Here is a 19,467-nt window from a genome sequence, read left to right as displayed (position 1 = left end):
TTCCTGCTGTTAAATGAGAGGATGTTGTTACAGAAAACACTTTGCAACCTATTTTATGTATTATATTGCTGTTATATATACATATGGTCAAATGTTGTGTTGCAGAAAACGCCCCTATCAAAGTAGCAAACACTAACTTATAAGAGAAGCTCAGCTGTCAAAGAGAGGAACAGTTTGATGCTTCACGTTGTTACTGATGTACAGTGAAAGAACACTGAAGCTTTTTTTTTTTTTACATCAACTTTCCTTGGAAAGATGTTTTACTTGCAGTTTAACAGAAATTCATGATGAACCTCTGTCATATAATAAACTACTGACTGGAACTGTCTGTTCTTGGTGTAATGCAAAGCACATCATGGTTTCTAATCCAGTCCATGGCTGCTGGTCTCGTTAATCCCTGTCTACTGTTAATCTGATTGGATTTGTGGCTTTGGTCCTGAACCATCACACCTGCTCTCACCTTCACGTTGGACATGCAGCTTTTCTTTTTCTCATTTATTTCACCACATTTTAAAGTAAATTTGAATTTCTTAATCTATTCACGTCATGTGTGTGAATATTAAGAGCCACAGTCATAGACCTGGTCAGTCACCTGAGACAGTCCTTTGAGTTTGAGTGAAATGAGGAATTTTTGGTTCCTGCCTGACATAATAATAATAATAATAATAATAACATACAACCGTTTTCCAAACTAAATTACAAAGTGCCTTATATGGTTCAAAGCAGGAGGGTGACACCAAGAACTAGAATGAGGCAGATAAATGAGATTAGTGTGATAAAATAACTGACAGTGTATAAAGACATAAGAAGTAGAAACAGTGCTGTTCCCTTCACAAAGGGCCTTTGTAAACCGACATGTGAAAATAATGAGACGTGTTGTTTCGTCATGATAAAGTGTTAAAAAGACGTTAACAATATTTTACATCACTTCTAGTGAATGTGGACAAGTGAGTAAATACTCTGAAATCTGATTGGACACCCGTGAAGCATGCTGGCATTTCATTGGTCCGCCGTACACACGCCTACACGCCCACTCTTGTTAAACGACCAGGCGTTTCACCCTGATCAGCGCGTTTTACTGTCATGTCTCTCGGAACAGCTGGCCGAACTTTGGTGGGAGCGGCCCGGGGGATCCCGCGGGCCTCGGCCTTGACACGGAGATACACCGCCGTCTCCGGAGCCGCGGCGGTGCTGGAGAAGGAGCTGGACACGATCCGGGCCGCCGGGACGTGGAAGGCGGAGAGAATCATCACGTCAAGGCAGGGTCCCCAGATCAACGTGGACGGCAGCCGTGGCAGTGAGTGGCAACCAAGTACATCTAGTACTGTACCTACAGGAGGTGCACGACTTTACTTGAGTACTTCCAAGTATATAAGGTGGTTACCATCAGCTGCAGCATTGACGTGATGGACACAACAGTATAACCTGACAATATCACGTGCATTCACGTGCAATGGGCCATTGTGCGGAATGACTTCTGTTACTTGAAAGTATATTCTGATGCTAATCATTTCCTTCTTTTAACAAGTAGCCGAACATTTTGAGTGCAGGGATTTTACCTCCGAGTATTGTATTCAGAGTATTTTGTCACTATCTTCTTGGTAAAGGATCCGAGTAGCTACTTCTTGTACCTCTACTGTAAGTACCTGAGCCGTAGGGCTGGTCCGTAAACGCACCACACGCGCTGTTGTCTTGATGCAACACTGAAGGGCAGTTAACTGAAGTCACGTGACGTTGACACACGGGCCTGAGCATGTTTCACACCAGCTTTTAGGGAAACCCGCTCCCAAAACGTGACATTCAAACCAGTTCAGCAAATGAAAAGTCTTTGGCTTGTAATACCAAGATTAAAATTGGCTTGTAATACCAAGATTAAAATTGGCTTGTAATACCAAGATTAAAATTGGCTTGTAATACCAAGATTAAGCTACAACAGCCTCACAGGTTGGAGCTCACTGATCATCTGCACAGAAGAAAACTATCTGACACTAATGCACAGGATAAATAAAATATACCATAGGTAAAATGGCAAAAACGACTAAAATAGAAAGCAGTTAAAAGCAATAAGGTGTTTAAGAGGAAGACAACTTGTGCTGCTCTCTGGTCCTTTTAAAACCAGTTTGCTGTTTTCCATTTCAGGATGAACCTTTGCCAGAGATCGACTCTGCTGATTTGTGAACAGTGCTGACAGCCCACGGGTTGTTTTGCTGCCTCTCTGTGCTGTGATACGTCGGCCTTGTTGTTGATTTTCCCTTTAGAGGAGGTTATTGTCTGTTCGTTTTATGGCTACAGCCTGAAACCATGACCTTAGCTTCGCTGCTGTCCATCTCAAATCTCTCTCTCTCAGGCATATTGAATTTCTGTGCCAACAACTACCTGGGCCTTTCCAGCCACCCGGAGGTGGTGCAGGCAGGGATTGAAGCTCTGAAGTCACACGGTGCCGGACTGAGCTCAGTGCGGTTCATCTGTGGGACACAGGTGTGGTGGCCAGCACACTCACACAGCAGCTGTTCAGCAGTGACGTCATGGGTGTTAACGAGTTCCCACTGCGTTTGCAGGACATTCACAAAAAGCTGGAGCAGAAACTTGCACAGTTTCATGAGCGGGACGACTGCATCCTCTATGCCAGCTGCTTTGACGCCAACGCCGGGCTGTTTGAGGTTCGTAATGCTCTGCACTGTCCCCAGCAGAGAGGAACAAGAACATCCACTGTCACGACCAGTAAAGTGTAGCGTTGTTTACAGCTCAGCCAGGATAACGCTGAAAGTTTATTTGTCGGTTCAAAGGTGAGAAACTGGCCACACAATTAGACTCTCAGTCAGAGCCCAGGAACCAGAAAGCTCAGGGTCGTCTTTGACTCAGAATTAAACTTTAAGGCTCATGCGGGTTTGTCTGTAAAATGAATGGAGCTGTTTAAAGCCCACATGTGGCTTATGGTCACACCATGTGCATCAGTCTCAGGTAGTTTTCACTGTAAAGCACTTTGAAGTGCATGTGAAAAGTTCTGTACAGAGTTTGATTTGTTGATGTTACTGGGACACCAGGTGCTGTTGGGCCCAGAGGACGCGGTGCTGTCTGACGAGCTGAACCATGCCTCCATCATCGACGGGATCCGTCTGTGTCGAGCACAGAGACTGCGATACAAACACATGGACCTTGGGGACCTGGAGAACAAGCTGAAAGAGGCTCAGGTGTGTAGGAAACGAGCATCACTACTGTGCATCTCATTCATGCTTATGCTCCTAGTACAACGTCTTAATATGACAGATGAGTCAGAGTACTGATCAGATACTCAGACGGGTTAGAGGTTTGCATGGACTGTGTCTCTACTCTGACTCTGCCCTTTAGCCATGGATGGATAACTGACCAGGTACAGGCCCAGTGGTCTATGAGGTCAGGGGGCCCCTGGAGGGTTACACGTCTATGCCCAGGGCCCCATTGTGTCAAAGTCTGTCTGTAGCTTTAGCACAGTATCATGTGACTCTGAGCTGTCTGCCTCAGGCGTCCCGACTGCGCCTCATCGTGACAGACGGAGTCTTTTCCATGGATGGAGACGTGGCCCCTTTACAGGGAATCTGTGACCTGGCTGAGCAGTATGGGGCCATGGTGTTCATAGACGAGTGCCACGCCACTGGCTTCCTGGGGCCCCGAGGCAGGTGAGTAAGATGTCGATTTACCTGAAATACAAAGAAACAAAGCTTCTTTTTATTGATTGACGTGTTCTACCTGTTCCATTCTGTAACATGTAACGCCGCGCTCTGTTCACCTCAGCCCGCCATGTTTCTAAGACCTGGTGCGTTATCTGGTGGACTGTTATTAACATCCTGTCCTTTTTGGACTTTAAACTGCACTGAATACAGTGGATGGGTTCTGATACCTGCTTCTGCTGTGGATCTGGTTTCCAGTTGGTAAAACACCTGGATCGCTAACGCTCCACAGCCAAATGAACCTTTAGATAAGTTGTTCACAAACTGCTACAGATTCAATAAGAGATTCCAAAGAATTCTGATTAGTTTACAATTTTAATGTAAGAACAAGATAATTGCTAGTACAGAAAAAAATCTTGAACATGGATTGTGGTTTGCAGAGGCACCGACGAACTCCTGGGGGTGATGGACAGAGTTCACATTGTCAACTCCACCCTGGGGAAGGCACTGGGAGGAGCAGCAGGTACGTCTTCCACAGCACCAGGCCTGTTACCATTTGACAGGAATGTTATGGCAAACCTGCCTATTTACACTGTCGACATTTATCAGCCACCAGGAGGAGGAATCCTGGCTACCTCCCAACTGGGCTCTGCAGTTTAATAGATGTTCAGCTTTACTTACCAGCTAGCAGGTGGTATACGGTGGGTTTACCATGGCAAGAGAGAACAAAGCATGAATCTGTGAGCTACAGCACAATAAAAAACTCCATCTGGCTTCATGATGCTGTTCCCAGCCAGTGAATAGTCTGGGCTGTAAACGTCACCGAGCCAGGCTAGCTGTGTCCCTCTGTTTCCAGTCTATGTGCTAAGCTAGGCTAACCAGTTCCTGGCTGTACAGCTGGGTGACAGATGAAAGGTGACAAACCCCCACCCAATCCCCAGCAGAGTCTCCAGAGCCTTGCCAGGTCTCCTCTGTTTGAGGGTACATGTTCTGGTTCCACCTTCTTTAATGTGAGGAGCTGATGCTTTTCTTTGTCAGACATGAGAATCAGCTGAGTCTCTGTGGATCGGACACAATGAGACGTGTGGAGACGCCACCTTTGGCTCTGGAGAGTCACTGTGGGACTTTTTCCCAGTGTCTGACATTCTGGGGACAAACAGATCAATCAGATCATCAGGACGATGATCAGCTGATTGATCAGTGGTCCTGCTGGTTGGGTCTCTGCATAGTTGGTCAGGAGGCTCCTTCCACTTGCCACCAGCTGTTACGTTTATCAGTCCGATGTGTGAGTGGGCAGAGCTCCTCCTGTGGTTTTAGTATTAATACACAAGCTGTAACTCCCATATTAAATCAGTCTTCCTGTGTCTCTCTGCCTGTTTGTCTGCCAGGTGGCTACACAGTTGGGCCCAAACCTCTGATTGACCTGCTGCGGCAGCGCTCACGGCCGTACCTGTTCTCCAACTCCCTCCCCCCTCCTGTGGTGGGCTGTGCCACCCGGGCTGTGGAGCTGCTGCTCGCCTCCAGTGAGATTGCACAGAGCATGGCGGCCAAAACCATGAGGTGCGTTTGTTCTAAACGACGGGCGGGGTTATCTGCTAAAACACAGGCGTTCACCAGCAGACACACTTAATCCTGACGTGCACAAGTCATATGAGGTAAATGTCAGTGAAGGGCTGAAAAACGACAGCAGAACCAAACAGATGTGTGGAGCGAGGAGGAGGCTGTGACCTTCTTAACACATGAAACTGGCCTCTTCTTCTGCAGTGCTTTAATGGCACCGGCTGAAAAACTAACTGCTACAGTTCACATAACGGTACTGAAACAAACAAACTGAAAGTGTTCACATCAAGTTATGGTCGAGTTTCTGTAGAAGCTGCTCATTTGAACATGTAACATCATGGTTTTTCTTGGTCAAATGGAAAAAAAGAAAAACTGTAAATCTCATTCTTCAACCAACCAGTTGATCTAAATGTGAACAGGGAATAAATTCATTTAACATCTTGTTTCTTAACCTTGTTCAGTCAAACCCACGTGCAGCCTTCAGGCCACGCTATGCAGCTGTGAACTCGTTTTTGAACAAAGAAAGCTGAAGGACTGTGCACTCATGAAAGAGCACATGCAAACCGCAAAACAAACTCCTGCACCGTCTATTTTGAGGCACCTGTAACTGATTCCATTAAGCAAATCCTTACCTCAGTGTGAAAAGAGCAGGAGTCCTTCCTCTGCGTCTGCAGCCTGAGCTCTGACCCTCCTGTGATGACGACTGAGTTTTTCCTCTGTCTGTTCAGGTTCAGGAACAAGATGACACAGGCAGGCTTCACCATCGCAGGCTCGGCTCACCCCATCTGTCCTGTGATGCTGGGCGACGCCCGGCTGGCCTCTCTCATGGCCGACGACATGCTGAAGCTCGGTGAGGCAGCGGAGAGAACCTGATCCACTGGCATGTTTTATGTTGAATGCATCACACCTGCTACTAACAGTCAGTCTTAATTTAAAGATCAGGTAAATGTAAAGCATCAAATCGTCATATTTGAGAAGCCACAACCTGCAAACTTCAGACATTATAGTTGCCAAATTGACTTCTAGAGGATGATTATATCACCTTAAGAATGACAAGTCACCAGAACAGATGTCCGGTGACTTTGGCTGAGAGCAGCAGCCACACGACCCGTTCCAGTGCTAACTGCTTCTTTCCCTCCACAGGCGTGTACGTGATTGGATTCTCCTACCCAGTCGTACCAAAGGGCAAAGCCAGAATCCGAGTTCAGATTTCAGCCGCGCACACTGACGAAGACATCGACCGCTGTGTGGACGCCTTCATCCAGACGGGCAGGACGCACGAAGTCATCTCCTGAACACTGCAGGAGCTTGAACTGCGCGTTGTTCAGGGAATAGTGGTTACGTTTGTAGGTCAACACAGTTTAATGATACCTGCGTGTGTGTTTGGCTGAATAAAGTCATTTAGAAACGTGCAGGTGTTTGCGTTGTAAAGAAAAAAGGGCTGTTCAATTCACATTCATTTTAATGAGAGAGAATTTTTCTATTAATCATCGTTTCTCCTGATGGTAGTTTATTTAGGATTAGTTGTTTTAACACTCATGTTTTGATGACTGTGAGGATTCAGTACTGGTCATATTGTGATATCAGCATTTGTCGAATCAACTTTCAACTCATTCTTCAAATCTACTGAAAGAACCAGGACTCTTCGTTTATACTCACAAGTAAACAAAACATTCTCTTCCCAACATCTGCTAAATTTGACATTGTGTGTTTTTAACAGGATTGAGGAGCCAGAGGTCACATTTGATATGATGCTAACTGCAAACCTACAGATTCTACACATGGAACACATTAAAGTTAAAATATTAAAGTTCATGCCGTTAAAAAGATGTTTTGCTTGATGCTACGTCACTTGGATGTTTGTGCGTCATTGTGCAGAAAGACGTCTGTACAGAGGTGGACACATGTTCACCTGCTAAAGGTGGAAGGTGTCTTAGGTGTCTTAAATCTCTTCCAGGAGTAATGTTAAAGTCTGAGGCCTCCAGGTCATGTGCACTGAGGATGGACTTTACAGTGAAGTAGGACATCTACGTTTCCTGACATTTAATAGGTGACATTTTAAAAACAGAACAAAGATGTGAACGTTGAAGAGCTTTGGTTGTTTTGTACATTCTGCGCTCACAGGTTCACGTCCATACACTGTCAGTGGTGACATGTCTCTCATGTTCAGTGTGTGCACATTTGTATACAGCACAGGTATGGGCGTGGTTGTTTTGTCTGTCCTGTTTTTACTTTTTCAGATTTTGTTTATTGGGTAATTGGATGTAAAAGCCCAACCAGGGAGCGGGACTCTGTGACTTCACTACAGGTCAGAACCAAACCTTGTACTTTTTACTGCACTGCATATATTTGACAACTTTAGTTCCTTTCCAGAATCAGATGAATCAAACCAAAACCAGTAGAACCATCAGACTCTATTGATCCCAGTAAGTATATAAGGTAGTTACCATCAGCTCCACCTTTACCAGCTGCAGCATTAAAGTGATGGACACAGTAATTAGTCACTATGATCCAGTATCAGAGACGTTACTGGGACACGGGCCGTTCTGCACGATGACCTCTGTTATTTTTGCCTTTTGTGCTTTTTCTTCGGCTACTTAACATTTTGAATACAAACTTTTATTGTTATTGTGTGGTATTTCTACTTTGAATGAGTGATACTACTCTACTTCTATTCTACTTCTTCCTTAAGTCATGTCTGGAGTGGATTCTGTTTAAATCTTAAGACAATGGTCATGTAGGAGAATTTCATAAATACAGCCTGTAGCCAGAATCAACTTCAGTCATTTTAGAACAAATAATGAAGAAGCATCGAAAACTTATCTAGTTGAGTATTATTTTATTCTAACATTATAAATACAGAAAAACACATCGTCAGGAGCCAAGATTCCCTTAATAAAACAGCGTATTTATAATGAATTCCCTTGAACTTGTAAAGAATTGTCACGTTTTATTGACGCTTCTTTGCGACAGACTGTTTCCGACACTCACGTTCCTTCCTGCTGTTGTGTTTTTCGCGCCACGGAGCCATCAAAACTCCACCTACATCGTGGAGGCCACACCCCCGAACAATAGCAACTGGCTGTTTTTGTCTTCAGCCAATCACAGGACAGAAGCGGGGTGTTAACATAACGATGAGTCGCGGGAAACTGACAGGAAGTAGTTTAGTTTTTGCCGCGAAACACCGAGACCAACCTCGTCCTCGGTAGTTTTCAGTAACGGGGTTTTCCTTTAGAATAAGAAACGTCCGTCCACGGTTCCAGTCTTCTTTCAGTCGGTGCTGTTGTGGTGACGGACCTGGTTCAAGATGTCTGGCTTCGACGACCCGGGGGTGTACTACAGCGACAGTTTCGGGGGTGCAGACGGATCCGGCGCGGATGAAGGCGGACAGAAGCGGATCCAAATCAAGAGACGGTTCCGTGAGTTCCTCCGGCAGTTCCGAGTGGGGACCGACCGAACCGGCTTCACGTACAAATACAGGTAATGAAACCGTGAGAGTTGTCATCGTTAACTAAACGAAGTAGATCCACCAAGCTTCCATGTTACGTGCCAGTAGGAGCTGCTGGTTAACGTGTCCAGAGAAACGCACACGGCTCCATGTTGGTGTCGAATGTGAATGTGATAAACCCAAGAATGAGACGAGCCGGTTCTCCTTCAGCTAAATAAACCAAACACACCTCCCCGTCTTAAAGGATATGAACCATACACGTCAAGGCAGCAGTTTGTTTCACCCAGAAACTGACAGGGTGGGATTACTTCTCATCCTCCAAGTACTTTTACTTTTCTACTTAAGGTTTTAAATCCATGACTTATTCCTGTAGTGGAGGGTTTCCACAGTGTGGTACTGCTGCTTCTGAGTATTGACTTTATTACAAGTCAGTGTTTATTTTTAACATAAAACCTGCTAAAGAGTGGATTTTGAAAATCCTTGTGTGCAGCTGTGTAGAATCCAGGTCCTGGTAAATGTCTGGGTTTGGCTGCTGTTACTCACCAGACTGTAGGCAAACCCCAACATCCAAGATGGCCGACACAGGGTACACCTAAAGTCTCTCATCTGCATCCTTGTTTCCCTCTCCTGTGTCTTTCCCTTGTCCTGGTCCTGCCCATGTGAGGTATGTGGACACCTTTGTAGAGACAAGAGACGTCCTTTCTTTTCAGCTGAACCGTCCAGTTACCAGCTGACATCCGGTGAAGGGAGTGTGTCTGTCTATGAAAGAATTCTGTGAAGGATGCGCTCATGGCTCCTCCATCATGGCTCCTCTCTCCTCAGATCAGATATAACCTTTTTGGGACGTCCTCTGTCCTTGCTCACCTGGAACTAGTCTAATTTACAAGGCTTTTTTTGCCTGGGATATTTGATCGCTTAACTTCCTGTTTGTGTGATCCAGTTGATTCTTGACTGTTCGTTGTTCATGTTTTGTCCTTTCATTCAGAGATGAGCTGAAGAGACACTACACCCTGCGCGAGTACTGGGTGGAGGTGGAGATGGAGGACCTCGCCAGCTTTGACGAGGACCTGTCGGACTGTCTGTACAAGCTGCCCACTGAGAACCTGCCCCTGGTGATGGCATTCGCCTGCATCTTTAACTGAACCTTCACACAGCACCTGTGCTCTTCTTCTAACAGTCTGGTTTAATCCACAGCTGGAGGAATCTGCAAAAGAAGTAGCTGATGAGGTGACCCGACCTCGGCCTGTGGGGGAGGAGGAGGTGCAGGACATCCAGGTCATGCTGAAGAGTGACGCCCACCAGGCTTCCATTCGCAGCCTCAAGGTACCAATAACCTCATGCTTATTTCACTAAAGGCGGCCGAAGCAGGAGGGGACTTGAAACATTTGAAAAGCTGGAAACCACTCACATTTCTCCCCACCCCGCAGTCAGAGCAGGTGTCCCGCCTGGTGAAGGTGCACGGCATCATCATCTCAGCCACAGCGGTGAGGGCGAAGGCCACCAAGGTGTGTCTGCAGTGTCGCGGCTGTCGAGCTGTCATCAGCAACATCCCTCTGCCTCCAGGCCTGCAGGGCTACGCTCTGCCACGCAAGTGCAACACGTGAGTACGACCAGCATCCAGTGTCTGCACAAATGGCTCCAACTGTGCACACAGCATTACACCCAGCAATTGCTCTGTGTCGTCAGTGAGGACGCCGGCAGGGTGAAGTGTCCTGTGGACCCCTACTTCATCATCCCGGATCGCTGCGTCTGTGTGGACTTCCAGACGCTGCGCCTGCAGGAGGCTCCGGATGCTGTGCCTCACGGAGAGATGCCCCGTCACCTGCAGCTCTACTGTGACCGGTAAACATGACACAAAGTCCAGGGCCAGTGATGTCAACACTGCATCATTCGACTGTCACGCACACTTCCAGGTTTTCACTTCACAAACAGGTGTGAGCTGGAAGCTCCATGAGAAATCTGCAGATGAACTAGAAGCCTTTTCCTCCCCTCAGGTATCTGTGTGACCGTGTGGTCCCAGGCAACAGGGTGACCATTATGGGGATCTACTCCATCAAGAAGATGGCTGCTGCAAAGGCCAAGGGCAAAGAGAAAGGCATTGGTGTGGGCATTCGTGCATCCTACCTGCGAGTGGTCGGCATCCAGGTGGACACAGAGGGGGCAGGTACAGGAATGTCTGCGTGGAGTAGCGGAGTCCTCCTCCCCAGTCAGGTGTGTTAACGTGTTGTCTGTTTCAGGCCGTGGTGCGACTGGATCAGTGTCTCCACAGGAGGAGGAGGAGCTGAGAGCTCTGGCGGCCTCTCCTAACGTGTACGAGTCCCTGGCGCATTCCATCGCCCCCTCCATCTACGGCAGTGATGACTTGAAAAAGGCCATTACCTGTCTGTTGTTCGGAGGTTCGAGGAAGAGGTGAGCCTACAAAAGCAATATTTTCTATTCACTGTCCCACTTCTCCTGACCTGCTCACACTGCTATGTCCTGTCCTTCAGGCTGCCGGATGGTCTCACTCGTAGGGGGGACATCAATCTGCTGATGCTCGGAGATCCGGGTACAGCAAAGTCCCAGCTGCTGAAGTTCGTGGAGAGATGCTCACCTATCGGGGTAGTTATCCTTCTCCGGGCTGCTGGGGCTTTGTTATCATGAGTGGTGGTGGTACTTTAAGGCTCAGGGTGCAGTGTTGTACAACACGACTGAAATGAAATCGCACGATAAAAAGACACAACTGCTTCCAGTGGTGCAAGATGAAAGAAACTTTAAAACTGAATCCGTACTCCTGTGCCGTCAGGTCTACACCTCTGGTAAGGGCAGCAGTGCAGCTGGTCTGACTGCCTCGGTGCTGAGGGACCCCGCCACTCGTGGGTTCATCATGGAAGGAGGGGCCATGGTGCTGGCCGATGGTGGCGTCGTGTGCATCGACGAGTTTGACAAGGTAAGAGGATTTCCAGCAGCAGGAGCTGTTTCACTTGGTTCCTGGCCCAGGATTAAAGCAAGAACTCTGCTTGTGTTGTCCAGATGAGAGAGGACGACCGGGTGGCCATCCACGAGGCCATGGAGCAGCAGACCATCTCCATCGCTAAGGTATCACCTAGTCCTCCATGTTACACAGCACTGACACACTCACCGCCCTGAGGGGACTAACTAATGTCCTGACTCATCCCAGGCCGGCATCACCACCACCCTGAACTCCCGCTGCTCAGTTCTGGCTGCGGCCAACTCTGTGTTCGGTCGCTGGGACGAGACAAAGGGGGAGGACAACATCGACTTCATGCCCACCATCTTGTCCCGATTTGACATGATCTTCATCATCAAAGACCAGCACGACCAGCAGAGAGACATGGTGAGGAGGCTGCTCCTCACAGCAGATACTGTTTGTAAAGTCGGGTCCTTAATAGTTAGTGTGGTGTTGTAGTTTAACTAGTAGAAAAACTAATCTGACCCACGGGTTGAGCCAGGTGGAACACCTGAAGGCTGCTGAGCGTGTGTGGAAACCAGCAGAAGTCGTCTTGCTGTTTCAGAGACGGCAGTATTTACATTTGGTTTGGTTTTGTTTTTACTTGCTCAGTCTTTATTGAAACCATATTTCAGTGTCCTATAAAATCTTGGAACCATTTTCCTCACTACTTTGCTTGTCTTCCTGTCATGTCTCAAAGTTGACCTTGACGGTTGTAATAGAGGTTTAAAAGCTCCTTGGGTCATCAGACACCGAGTGTAACGTTGTGGTGTGTTTGCAGACTTGGCAGTATTTACATGTGTAACGTTGTGGTGTGTTTGCAGACTCTGGCCCGTCACGTGATGAACGTTCACCTGAGTGCTCAGACTCAGACCGAGGGCGTCGAGGGCGAGATTCCACTGGCAACCTTTAAGAAATACATCGCCTACGCCAGAGCGTGAGTCGGCCTGAATGTCTGTGACCATATGACAGCTACACACGGTGCGCTCCACTCACAGTGTGCTTTGGTCTGGTTGTGTGCTTGCAGTAAATGCGGCCCCCGTCTGTCTGCGGCAGCAGCTGAGAAGCTGAAGAACCGATACGTGGTGATGAGAAGTGGAGCGCGAGAGCATGAGAGAGAGACAGACAAAAGAGCCTCCATCCCCATCACTGTCAGGTAACTCCTCTACCAGAGAATGGAGGTTTTAAAACGGAGTCAGGTCTGTTTCCAGCTTCCATCTGTTCTATGAGCGTTTCTCCATCTTGACGTCCACACAGTGATGATGTATCGCTCGTCCTCTGACACTTTGGCTCCTGTGTGTGGTTTTCAGGCAGCTGGAGGCCATTGTGCGAATCGCAGAGTCCCTGGCCAAGATGAAGCTGCAGGTTGTGGCTGGAGAGGAGGAGGTCGACGAGGCCCTCAGACTCTTCCAGGTGTCCACGCTGGATGCTGCGCTGTCTGGCAGCCTGTCAGGTGTGTGTGTGTGTGTGTGTGTGTGTGAGAGAGACTGCACAAACATGAGTAACTGCTGCTAGTGTAGTGTTCATAGCTACCTTATGTACTTGGCAATCTACAACACCTCGTCCAGCCAGTAGCTCGACTCACTGAAGAAAACACCAAACAAATTGAACCCAGAGAGTTTTTACATGTACAAGTCGTGACGGATCATTAGTTGGCAAAGCTGCAGAGTCAGAGCTCACAGTAATGGACCGATGGTTGGACGTGTTGGCTAATGCTTGTTGAAAACAAGTGGAAACTACTCTAACAACATCTTAACTGACAGTGTTGAGGCACATGCACATTTGGAGCACGATATTTTGGAGAGTTCATCTGACCAGGCTGGGAGGGAATCTCGTTAAGCTCATCTTTCAACCGTACACGGCTGTTTCGTGCTTGTAACATCTGTCTGACCTCATTGTGCATCTAGGAGTGGAGGGCTTCACATCTCAGGAGGACCAGGAGATGATCTCACGCGTCGAGAAGCAGCTGAAGAGACGCTTCGCCATCGGCTCCCAGGTGTCGGAGCACAGCATAGTGCAGGACTTCACCAAACAGGTCGGTGTGAGCGAGTCACAGCAGGTCCAGATGTTTGTCATCTTCCCTGTTCCATGGCGTCGACATGAGGCAGGATTCTGCGCTCTCTCTCTCTCTCATTGCTCATGAAAACTCACTTTAAAGTGTTTGTTTCAGTGCAGCTGCTCTTCATTATTAAATGAAAGTGGTTTCACATTTACCACCAGTAAATGACACTTGACTCATGTAACACAGGAGGAACTCGTCTTGCATCAAGAGTTTATTTGATTTACTGCCTTTGTTTAATCAGGTGATCAGGAGTAAACAATGAACTGATTATCAACAAGCAGCTACAGAATCAGAGGAAGAACGTTGTTTGTCAGGAACATGAGAGAAACAGTTGACGTGTCTAGTCGTCATTTGCACAGTGAAGGAGAATCAAAGCATAAAATCAGACTCATTTTGTGGATTTGATAAACACATAATGAAAACATTTCCCTTTTGATTCAGACTAAAATAACTGATGGTTTTTCTCTTTTGGTTCCCTTAAACCAGATTCTGATCAGTTTTTTCTTTTCCTGATTTGAATGAAACACGACCTCGGTGTTCTTCCTTCTGCAGAAGTATCCTGAGCACGCCATCTACAAAGTCCTGCACCTGATGTTGAGGAGGGGCGAGCTTCAGCACCGCATGCAAAGAAAAGTCCTCTACAGAGTCAAGTAACCCGCTCTGCCACACGGCCATGTTGGTGTAAATAGTTTGCTTCTGCATTTGACAGTGGACCAGTCAGAACTTCTGATGATCTGCGTCGTGGTGAAACCTGTTCACTTCAAACCTGGATTGACTCAGTTGACCCTGGATTCACTGGTCATGATGTTTTGTATAAGTATGACTGTCTGCATAGTGTAAAAATAAAAAGCATTTGAAATCAATAAGTTTGTGATTGGACAGTTTTTACAGTGGAATATTGTTTAAATGACATGTTGAGCTAAAAACTTAAAGTGCTGCTAAAACTACATGAGGTAGATTCCCATCCCAATGGTGGCGACGGCGACGCACAGCCCCATAGTGAAGTGCATGATGGGAGAAGAGGGGAAGTTGACAGTGCGGCTCTTTGATTGGTCCACTGCTTCTGCTGTGACGCTCAGCATTTTCTGCAGATCATCAAAAACCTGCAGGAAAACAAAATTTAAAAACTATCAGCAAGTTGGCAGCTTGTTGTGCATGTGTTGGATTCACTTCCTCCTCCTGCTGCTGTCAGCGTCACTCCCTTTGTTTTAGTCTCTGCAGAAAGGTCACTCGACCCAAAAGGTCATGAGAGAAACCACAGTTATGGACCATGTCGGGGGGGGTGGACAGAACAGTGACGTGAGGATAATCAGCAGTTTGTGAAACAAGTACAACATGCAGCCTAATGATACTGGATTAAAGTTTGGTTCACTGGACTCTGGTGAACGTGGTGTGGAGCTTTCAGCACAAATGAGCTGTGCAATGTAGAGAGACTGTGTGTGTGTGTGTGTGTGTGTGTTACCTCGCCACAAAGTGACAGGCAGCTGCTGCAGTGCTGTGAGCACCCTGAATGGTTCACACAGAACCAGGACCCTCCAGAGTCCAGTACAGACCAAAACACTGGGCAAACAGCGCCCCCTAGTCCTGTTCACTCTGTTCTCACCTGGATGTTGAACTCGAAGGCCGACACCGCCTCCTCCAGCACCTCCGCCCTCTCCTGCTCCGTCAGCTCGATGCTGTTCATGCGGCTCCTGTACAGCTGCTTGAAGCGGTTGGGGCTGCTCACGCCAGGGAAGGAGAAAAATGAAATCCCCTCTTTGCTGCTCAGCCCCAGAGACTTCTGGGTAATCTTTCCCAACACCTGCCCCCCTGACAGGTCGCCAAGGTAACGGGTGTATGCGTGGGACACCAGCAGCATGGGGTTCTCCCGGCCAATCTGTAAAAGACGTCTTGTTGGTTTGACTGTCTGGATGTAGGGATCGTTTGACAGCGGTGTAGCTGCTCACCTGTCGTATCCTCTGTGTGTATCTGTGTGTGGCTGCAGGAACGATCACCTTCTTCCTCCAGTCGGAGCCAAAGAAATGCTCCCTATCACTTTGCAGTGAATTGACGCGGGCGAGCTCCTGAGGGAAGTAGATGGGTGCGACCGCTGGATGGGAAGCGTTTGTGTCCAGCTCCTCCTCCAGAGCCTGGTAGATCTCATAGAGGGAACACAGCAGCACCTGGCAGATGCACACAAATACACAGGTGTGACGTCTTTCTTTTAGGCCTGTTGTGGACATTTAGATCAAGCTCAGAGTCCAACTGTTCATCAGCACAGGAGGATTCCATCACACAAACCATGAGACACACATCTGGCTTTACTGCAGCCACCTGTGCTTCACAGGGTTCATATGTCTGGCTTTCGTTTTCAGACCACTATAGGACTTAGGTGGAGCTGTTCTGGCTGGAATTTGACTTGCAAGTATTTATTTGCATAAACATAACGACAATGATTAAACAGTTATGAATGTACAGGGGGAGAAGCCCCACGTGGGCTTACTGATGACCTCTTCCCTAAAACCAATAGTAAAAGAATTACACCATTAAAACATTTAGAAGATCTGTAAACTATAGACCAAAACTTTTCGCCCACATGTTCAAAAGCTATAAAACAATTTTATCCTCAATAACTTCAGCCCATGTTTAGTTAACGCTCACTGGTGCACTCAGCAACAAGCCTGCATAGTAAAGCAAACACACGATAAGGTGCGCTCTGTGGTGTTTGCACAAACATAGCAACGTTCTGTAATGGCCGTACTGGTTATGAGTCGATAAGGACGTGCCCGTGAATGCCTCCACATGTGATCTGGAATGAAGGGCCCACCTGGGAGAAAATGTGATAATGCCTGTAAAGTACCACCACAAGCAAGAACTACAGTGCCCTTTAAATGAAGAAGGTGTAATGCAGCGTCCTGTGAGTAGCTGTAGCTGAGCTGGAGGTTCTGTATGGTTTCTAATGGAAAAAGGGCCATTTAAGGCGTCCTTAAGTCCAACGCGCTGAAGTCCAGAAAAGCCCTGTAGGCTGCACTGTATGGGAGAAACTCACTGTGGAGTTCCCTTCCAGTGAAGAACATGAGATGCTGTGTCCTAAGCATGGATGGAGGAGCCCAAGAGGTCATGAGGCCCAGGGCTGGTATCTATATTCCTTCTTTGGAAGTCTTAAGACTACAAATGGATGCAAAACAACCACAAACAGGCTTAAAGTGACCTCAAAGACACGTGAAGAGAGACCAAAATGACCATAAAGACAGACAACAGGAGGAGCTATCAAAATGAGATGTAAGACTATGATGAAGAGGAACAGAACGACTTTAAAGTTACACCAAATGACGGTCCTATATGTTAGAGGGGCAGGGGCCCATTTTCCCATAATCTGTCCATAAGATGCCCTTACAACTGAGTAAAATACTCATTAGATGAATGTGATCTCTAAGTAGGCCACCATAAAGTAATAATCTAATCTGCTGACTGAATGTATCGGGTGCCCTTTGCTGAGTCCACCACCGTTAACTCACATTAAAGCATCAGGGAAGTCACGTTTCTAAGCTGATGTGTCACGCTAACGACAGAAAAACAGATCAAACACTATTTTACACGCAGCCACCTCTTGACGTTATGGAAACACTCCTCAGGTGTGACGTGGTGGACCCACACCTGTGTGTGTCAGTGTGTGGAAGGCACCTTGTACTCCGTCATGGTGATCTGTCCCTTCTGGTAACTCAGCATCAGCTGTGTGTTCTCAGCTCGGACATGGTTGTTCTTAGTGGCTGCTTTAATCTGCTCCGACAAATCACTGAGGGCAAACACACAAGCAACTTATGAAGGTCCTGACCTGAAAATGCACAGTGAGCTGCTTTAAACAGATGCTAACATACCTGCCAACTTCTCCTGTGTCGTTTTTTCTTGCGCTCTTCATGTTCTCCATCTGCAGAGTGGAATCAGGAATGAAAAGGCCTGGAATGGTGCATGTACCCAGCTCAGTTCACCTGTGACAGAGTGAAGTCTCCTCTCCTGTTGCTGGTGGTCACTCCCTCTGAGCGGCCAGGACGGTACGGCTGCTTTTATACAGCTGTGCTGCAGCTGCTGAGTCAGACTGGAAGTGTGAGTGCTGACTGCGGCCGCTCGCTCCGCCAGGCTTGGCATGACCAAGCAGATGTGTTCTGAAACATGACGAGGCAGAAATCAAAGCTCAGGTCATGTGTTCACTCTGATACCAGAACAATGAGCTCATGAATGTAAATATTTTTAAAGTGTTCTTCCTGACAGCTCTTCTCCAAACAGTCTCCAGGTGTAGCTACCGTCCATCCCTGTTTGTCTTCACATAGGTGGCATGACACAGTTCACCCCGGTGTTTTCTCAGGGGAGTGGAGGCGTAATGAAAACAACAGCTTTGCACACTGTGTAATCTCGGACCTTCAGGTAGGGCCTCCATTCCCAGGCACGTTGCTTCGGCCTTATCTAATATCAGCTTGAAACATTTGGCTTCTGCAGGAAGAACAAGGCATCGCTTTATTTTAGAAGCACACACACACACACACACACACACACACACGATTAGTCAGCACAAGGTGAAACAGCATGTAACACTTTACTCTGAGTGCTGAGGCACTCTACACACCGACCACGACACCTTACACCAAACCAGAAAAACATTACACATCTCCTGAAAAAGCACAGTTTGTGCAAAACACTTGAAAACACACACACACACACACACACACACACAAACAGAACAGAAAGCCTTCCTCTTCCCTGTCCTACACTATAAAAAGAAACGAAACAACTAATATTCTGGCAGCTTGGACACGAGAATGTCATAAAATTCCAGAAATTAACCATCTTCTAAAATACAGTAACTTCCTATAATTTAAATATAGTGTTTTCCTTTTAATTTCAAATGAAATCTTGTTTATTTAAAAGTGTTTTCTATGTTAAAAAAGACCTTTAAAGCCCAGAACACACTGACTACATCATACTGCTAACTTTAAGATGTTATAAAAAGTAGCATTAGTGAACATTTGTTGTAGTTTCACAAAGGCCATTCTTTATTTGACATGACAAACTTAGCTGCAGTTGCTGAAGCCATTTGGTACCAAGGAGGCACAAAGACAGCAGCAGATTCCAGTGGCTTTGTTAGACACTAAATGAACGGACGTGGACACCGACTTCAGTACCAACCTTCAGTTCAATTCAGTTTCATTTGTATGGCACCAAATCACAACCAAAGTCATGTCAGGACACTTTACAAAGTCAGGTCTAGACCTCACTGTTATCGTTATTATTACAGAAGAAAACCCATCAAACCCCTACTTTAAGTACATGGATGATTACTCAGGGGACCAAGGTGTTCAGGGCCCCACAAAGCCACACGGAATGAACAAAAAGAGGCGCTAAACGACCAGGGACAGATGTAAACATCTGCAAACAGATGGAAATGATCCAAAACAACTGCTGTAGCTGCTGTCCTGGGGTCTGTGCAGTTTTCTGTGCATCCTGTGGAGGACATTGTGTTGCTGAAGTTACACATTTTGTTGGTTTTTTATGTGTTTTGTATTTGTTTTTGTATATTGATATAGTTTTGTTTTGAATACAATTAGTCCCATAAGTTTTATTTTGTCGGAACTACTGTTTCCACGGTACTTCCGGTCTTTTGATGAGAGAGAAGACAAGCAGCAGAGAAAAGACAGAAGAAAAAGACAATTAAAACGTTAATTTAAGAAGTTTATGTCTGAGTTTTACTACCAGCCTCTGCTCAAAGCAAGACAAAGTGATATGTCCTGATCTTCTACCACAGACCCCCCCCCCCCGCATGGTGTGT

At 46.8% G+C, this 19,467-nt stretch overlaps 3 protein-coding genes across 5 annotated transcripts; 2 read left to right on the top strand and 1 right to left on the bottom strand.

The window, feature by feature from the left end:
- The first annotated feature begins 1,025 nt into the window (after window positions 1-1,025).
- gcat (glycine C-acetyltransferase) lies at window positions 1,026-7,036 on the top strand. 3 transcript variants are annotated; one of them, XR_002276832.1, is made up of 10 exons: window positions 1,026-1,297; window positions 2,348-2,478; window positions 2,559-2,660; window positions 3,045-3,191; window positions 3,502-3,656; window positions 4,088-4,170; window positions 5,036-5,207; window positions 5,936-6,057; window positions 6,351-6,553; window positions 6,928-7,036. XR_002276832.1 is itself a non-coding variant. In XM_020623130.1 (10 exons), the coding sequence occupies exons 1-9, from the start codon at window positions 1,084-1,086 to the stop codon at window positions 6,500-6,502; spliced, it is 1,278 nt and encodes a 425-aa protein (XP_020478786.1). In that variant the 5' UTR covers window positions 1,026-1,083; the 3' UTR covers window positions 6,503-6,522; window positions 6,928-7,036. The 3 variants fall into 3 exon arrangements, 2 of the variants coding, with proteins under 2 accessions (XP_020478786.1, XP_020478785.1); XM_020623130.1 differs by having other exon boundaries at window positions 6,351-6,522; XM_020623129.1 differs by having other exon boundaries at window positions 6,351-7,036.
- A 1,303-nt stretch (window positions 7,037-8,339) lies between these two features.
- mcm5 (minichromosome maintenance complex component 5) lies at window positions 8,340-14,533 on the top strand. Its single transcript, XM_020623117.1, has 16 exons — window positions 8,340-8,687; window positions 9,641-9,767; window positions 9,850-9,978; window positions 10,083-10,255; window positions 10,342-10,497; window positions 10,650-10,819; window positions 10,893-11,064; window positions 11,145-11,256; window positions 11,441-11,584; window positions 11,668-11,733; window positions 11,816-11,992; window positions 12,430-12,542; window positions 12,633-12,761; window positions 12,916-13,058; window positions 13,513-13,640; window positions 14,220-14,533. Exons 1-16 carry the CDS (start codon window positions 8,515-8,517, stop codon window positions 14,319-14,321), a joined length of 2,214 nt encoding a protein of 737 aa, XP_020478773.1. The 5' UTR covers window positions 8,340-8,514; the 3' UTR covers window positions 14,322-14,533.
- Window positions 14,534-14,593: 60 nt separating this feature from the next.
- Window positions 14,594-18,029, bottom strand: hmox1a (heme oxygenase 1a). Its single transcript, XM_020623136.1, has 5 exons — window positions 17,525-18,029; window positions 17,331-17,442; window positions 15,614-15,829; window positions 15,271-15,543; window positions 14,594-14,770 (listed from the first exon to the last, which is right to left on the bottom strand). The coding sequence occupies exons 1-5, from the start codon at window positions 17,572-17,574 to the stop codon at window positions 14,612-14,614; spliced, it is 810 nt and encodes a 269-aa protein (XP_020478792.1). The 5' UTR covers window positions 17,575-18,029; the 3' UTR covers window positions 14,594-14,611.
- Window positions 18,030-19,467: the final 1,438 nt, after the last annotated feature.

Source organism: Monopterus albus, unplaced genomic scaffold, assembly GCF_001952655.1.
Source record: "Monopterus albus unplaced genomic scaffold, M_albus_1.0 scaffold292.1, whole genome shotgun sequence".
Classification (NCBI taxonomy): domain Eukaryota; kingdom Metazoa; phylum Chordata; class Actinopteri; order Synbranchiformes; family Synbranchidae; genus Monopterus; species Monopterus albus.
This window is presented reverse-complemented; position numbering and strand designations above follow the sequence as displayed.

Coding starts and splice junctions, on each gene's coding strand:
- gcat (XM_020623130.1), top strand. CDS start 1,084: ATGTCTCTCGGAACAGCTGGCCGAACTTTGGTGGGAGCGGCCCGGGGG. Junction 2,661..3,044: donor CCAACGCCGGGCTGTTTGAG/GTTCGTAATGCT, acceptor CTGGGACACCAG/GTGCTGTTGGGCCCAGAGGA. Junction 3,192..3,501: donor ACAAGCTGAAAGAGGCTCAG/GTGTGTAGGAAA, acceptor TGTCTGCCTCAG/GCGTCCCGACTGCGCCTCAT.
- mcm5 (XM_020623117.1), top strand. CDS start 8,515: ATGTCTGGCTTCGACGACCCGGGGGTGTACTACAGCGACAGTTTCGGG. Junction 12,762..12,915: donor TCCATCCCCATCACTGTCAG/GTAACTCCTCTA, acceptor TGTGGTTTTCAG/GCAGCTGGAGGCCATTGTGC. Junction 13,059..13,512: donor GCTGTCTGGCAGCCTGTCAG/GTGTGTGTGTGT, acceptor TTGTGCATCTAG/GAGTGGAGGGCTTCACATCT.
- hmox1a (XM_020623136.1), bottom strand. CDS start 17,574: ATGGAGAACATGAAGAGCGCAAGAAAAAACGACACAGGAGAAGTTGGC. Junction 15,830..17,330: donor TCACCATGACGGAGTACAAG/GTGCCTTCCACA, acceptor TGCATCTGCCAG/GTGCTGCTGTGTTCCCTCTA. Junction 14,771..15,270: donor CCTTCGAGTTCAACATCCAG/GTGAGAACAGAG, acceptor GTTTTCCTGCAG/GTTTTTGATGATCTGCAGAA.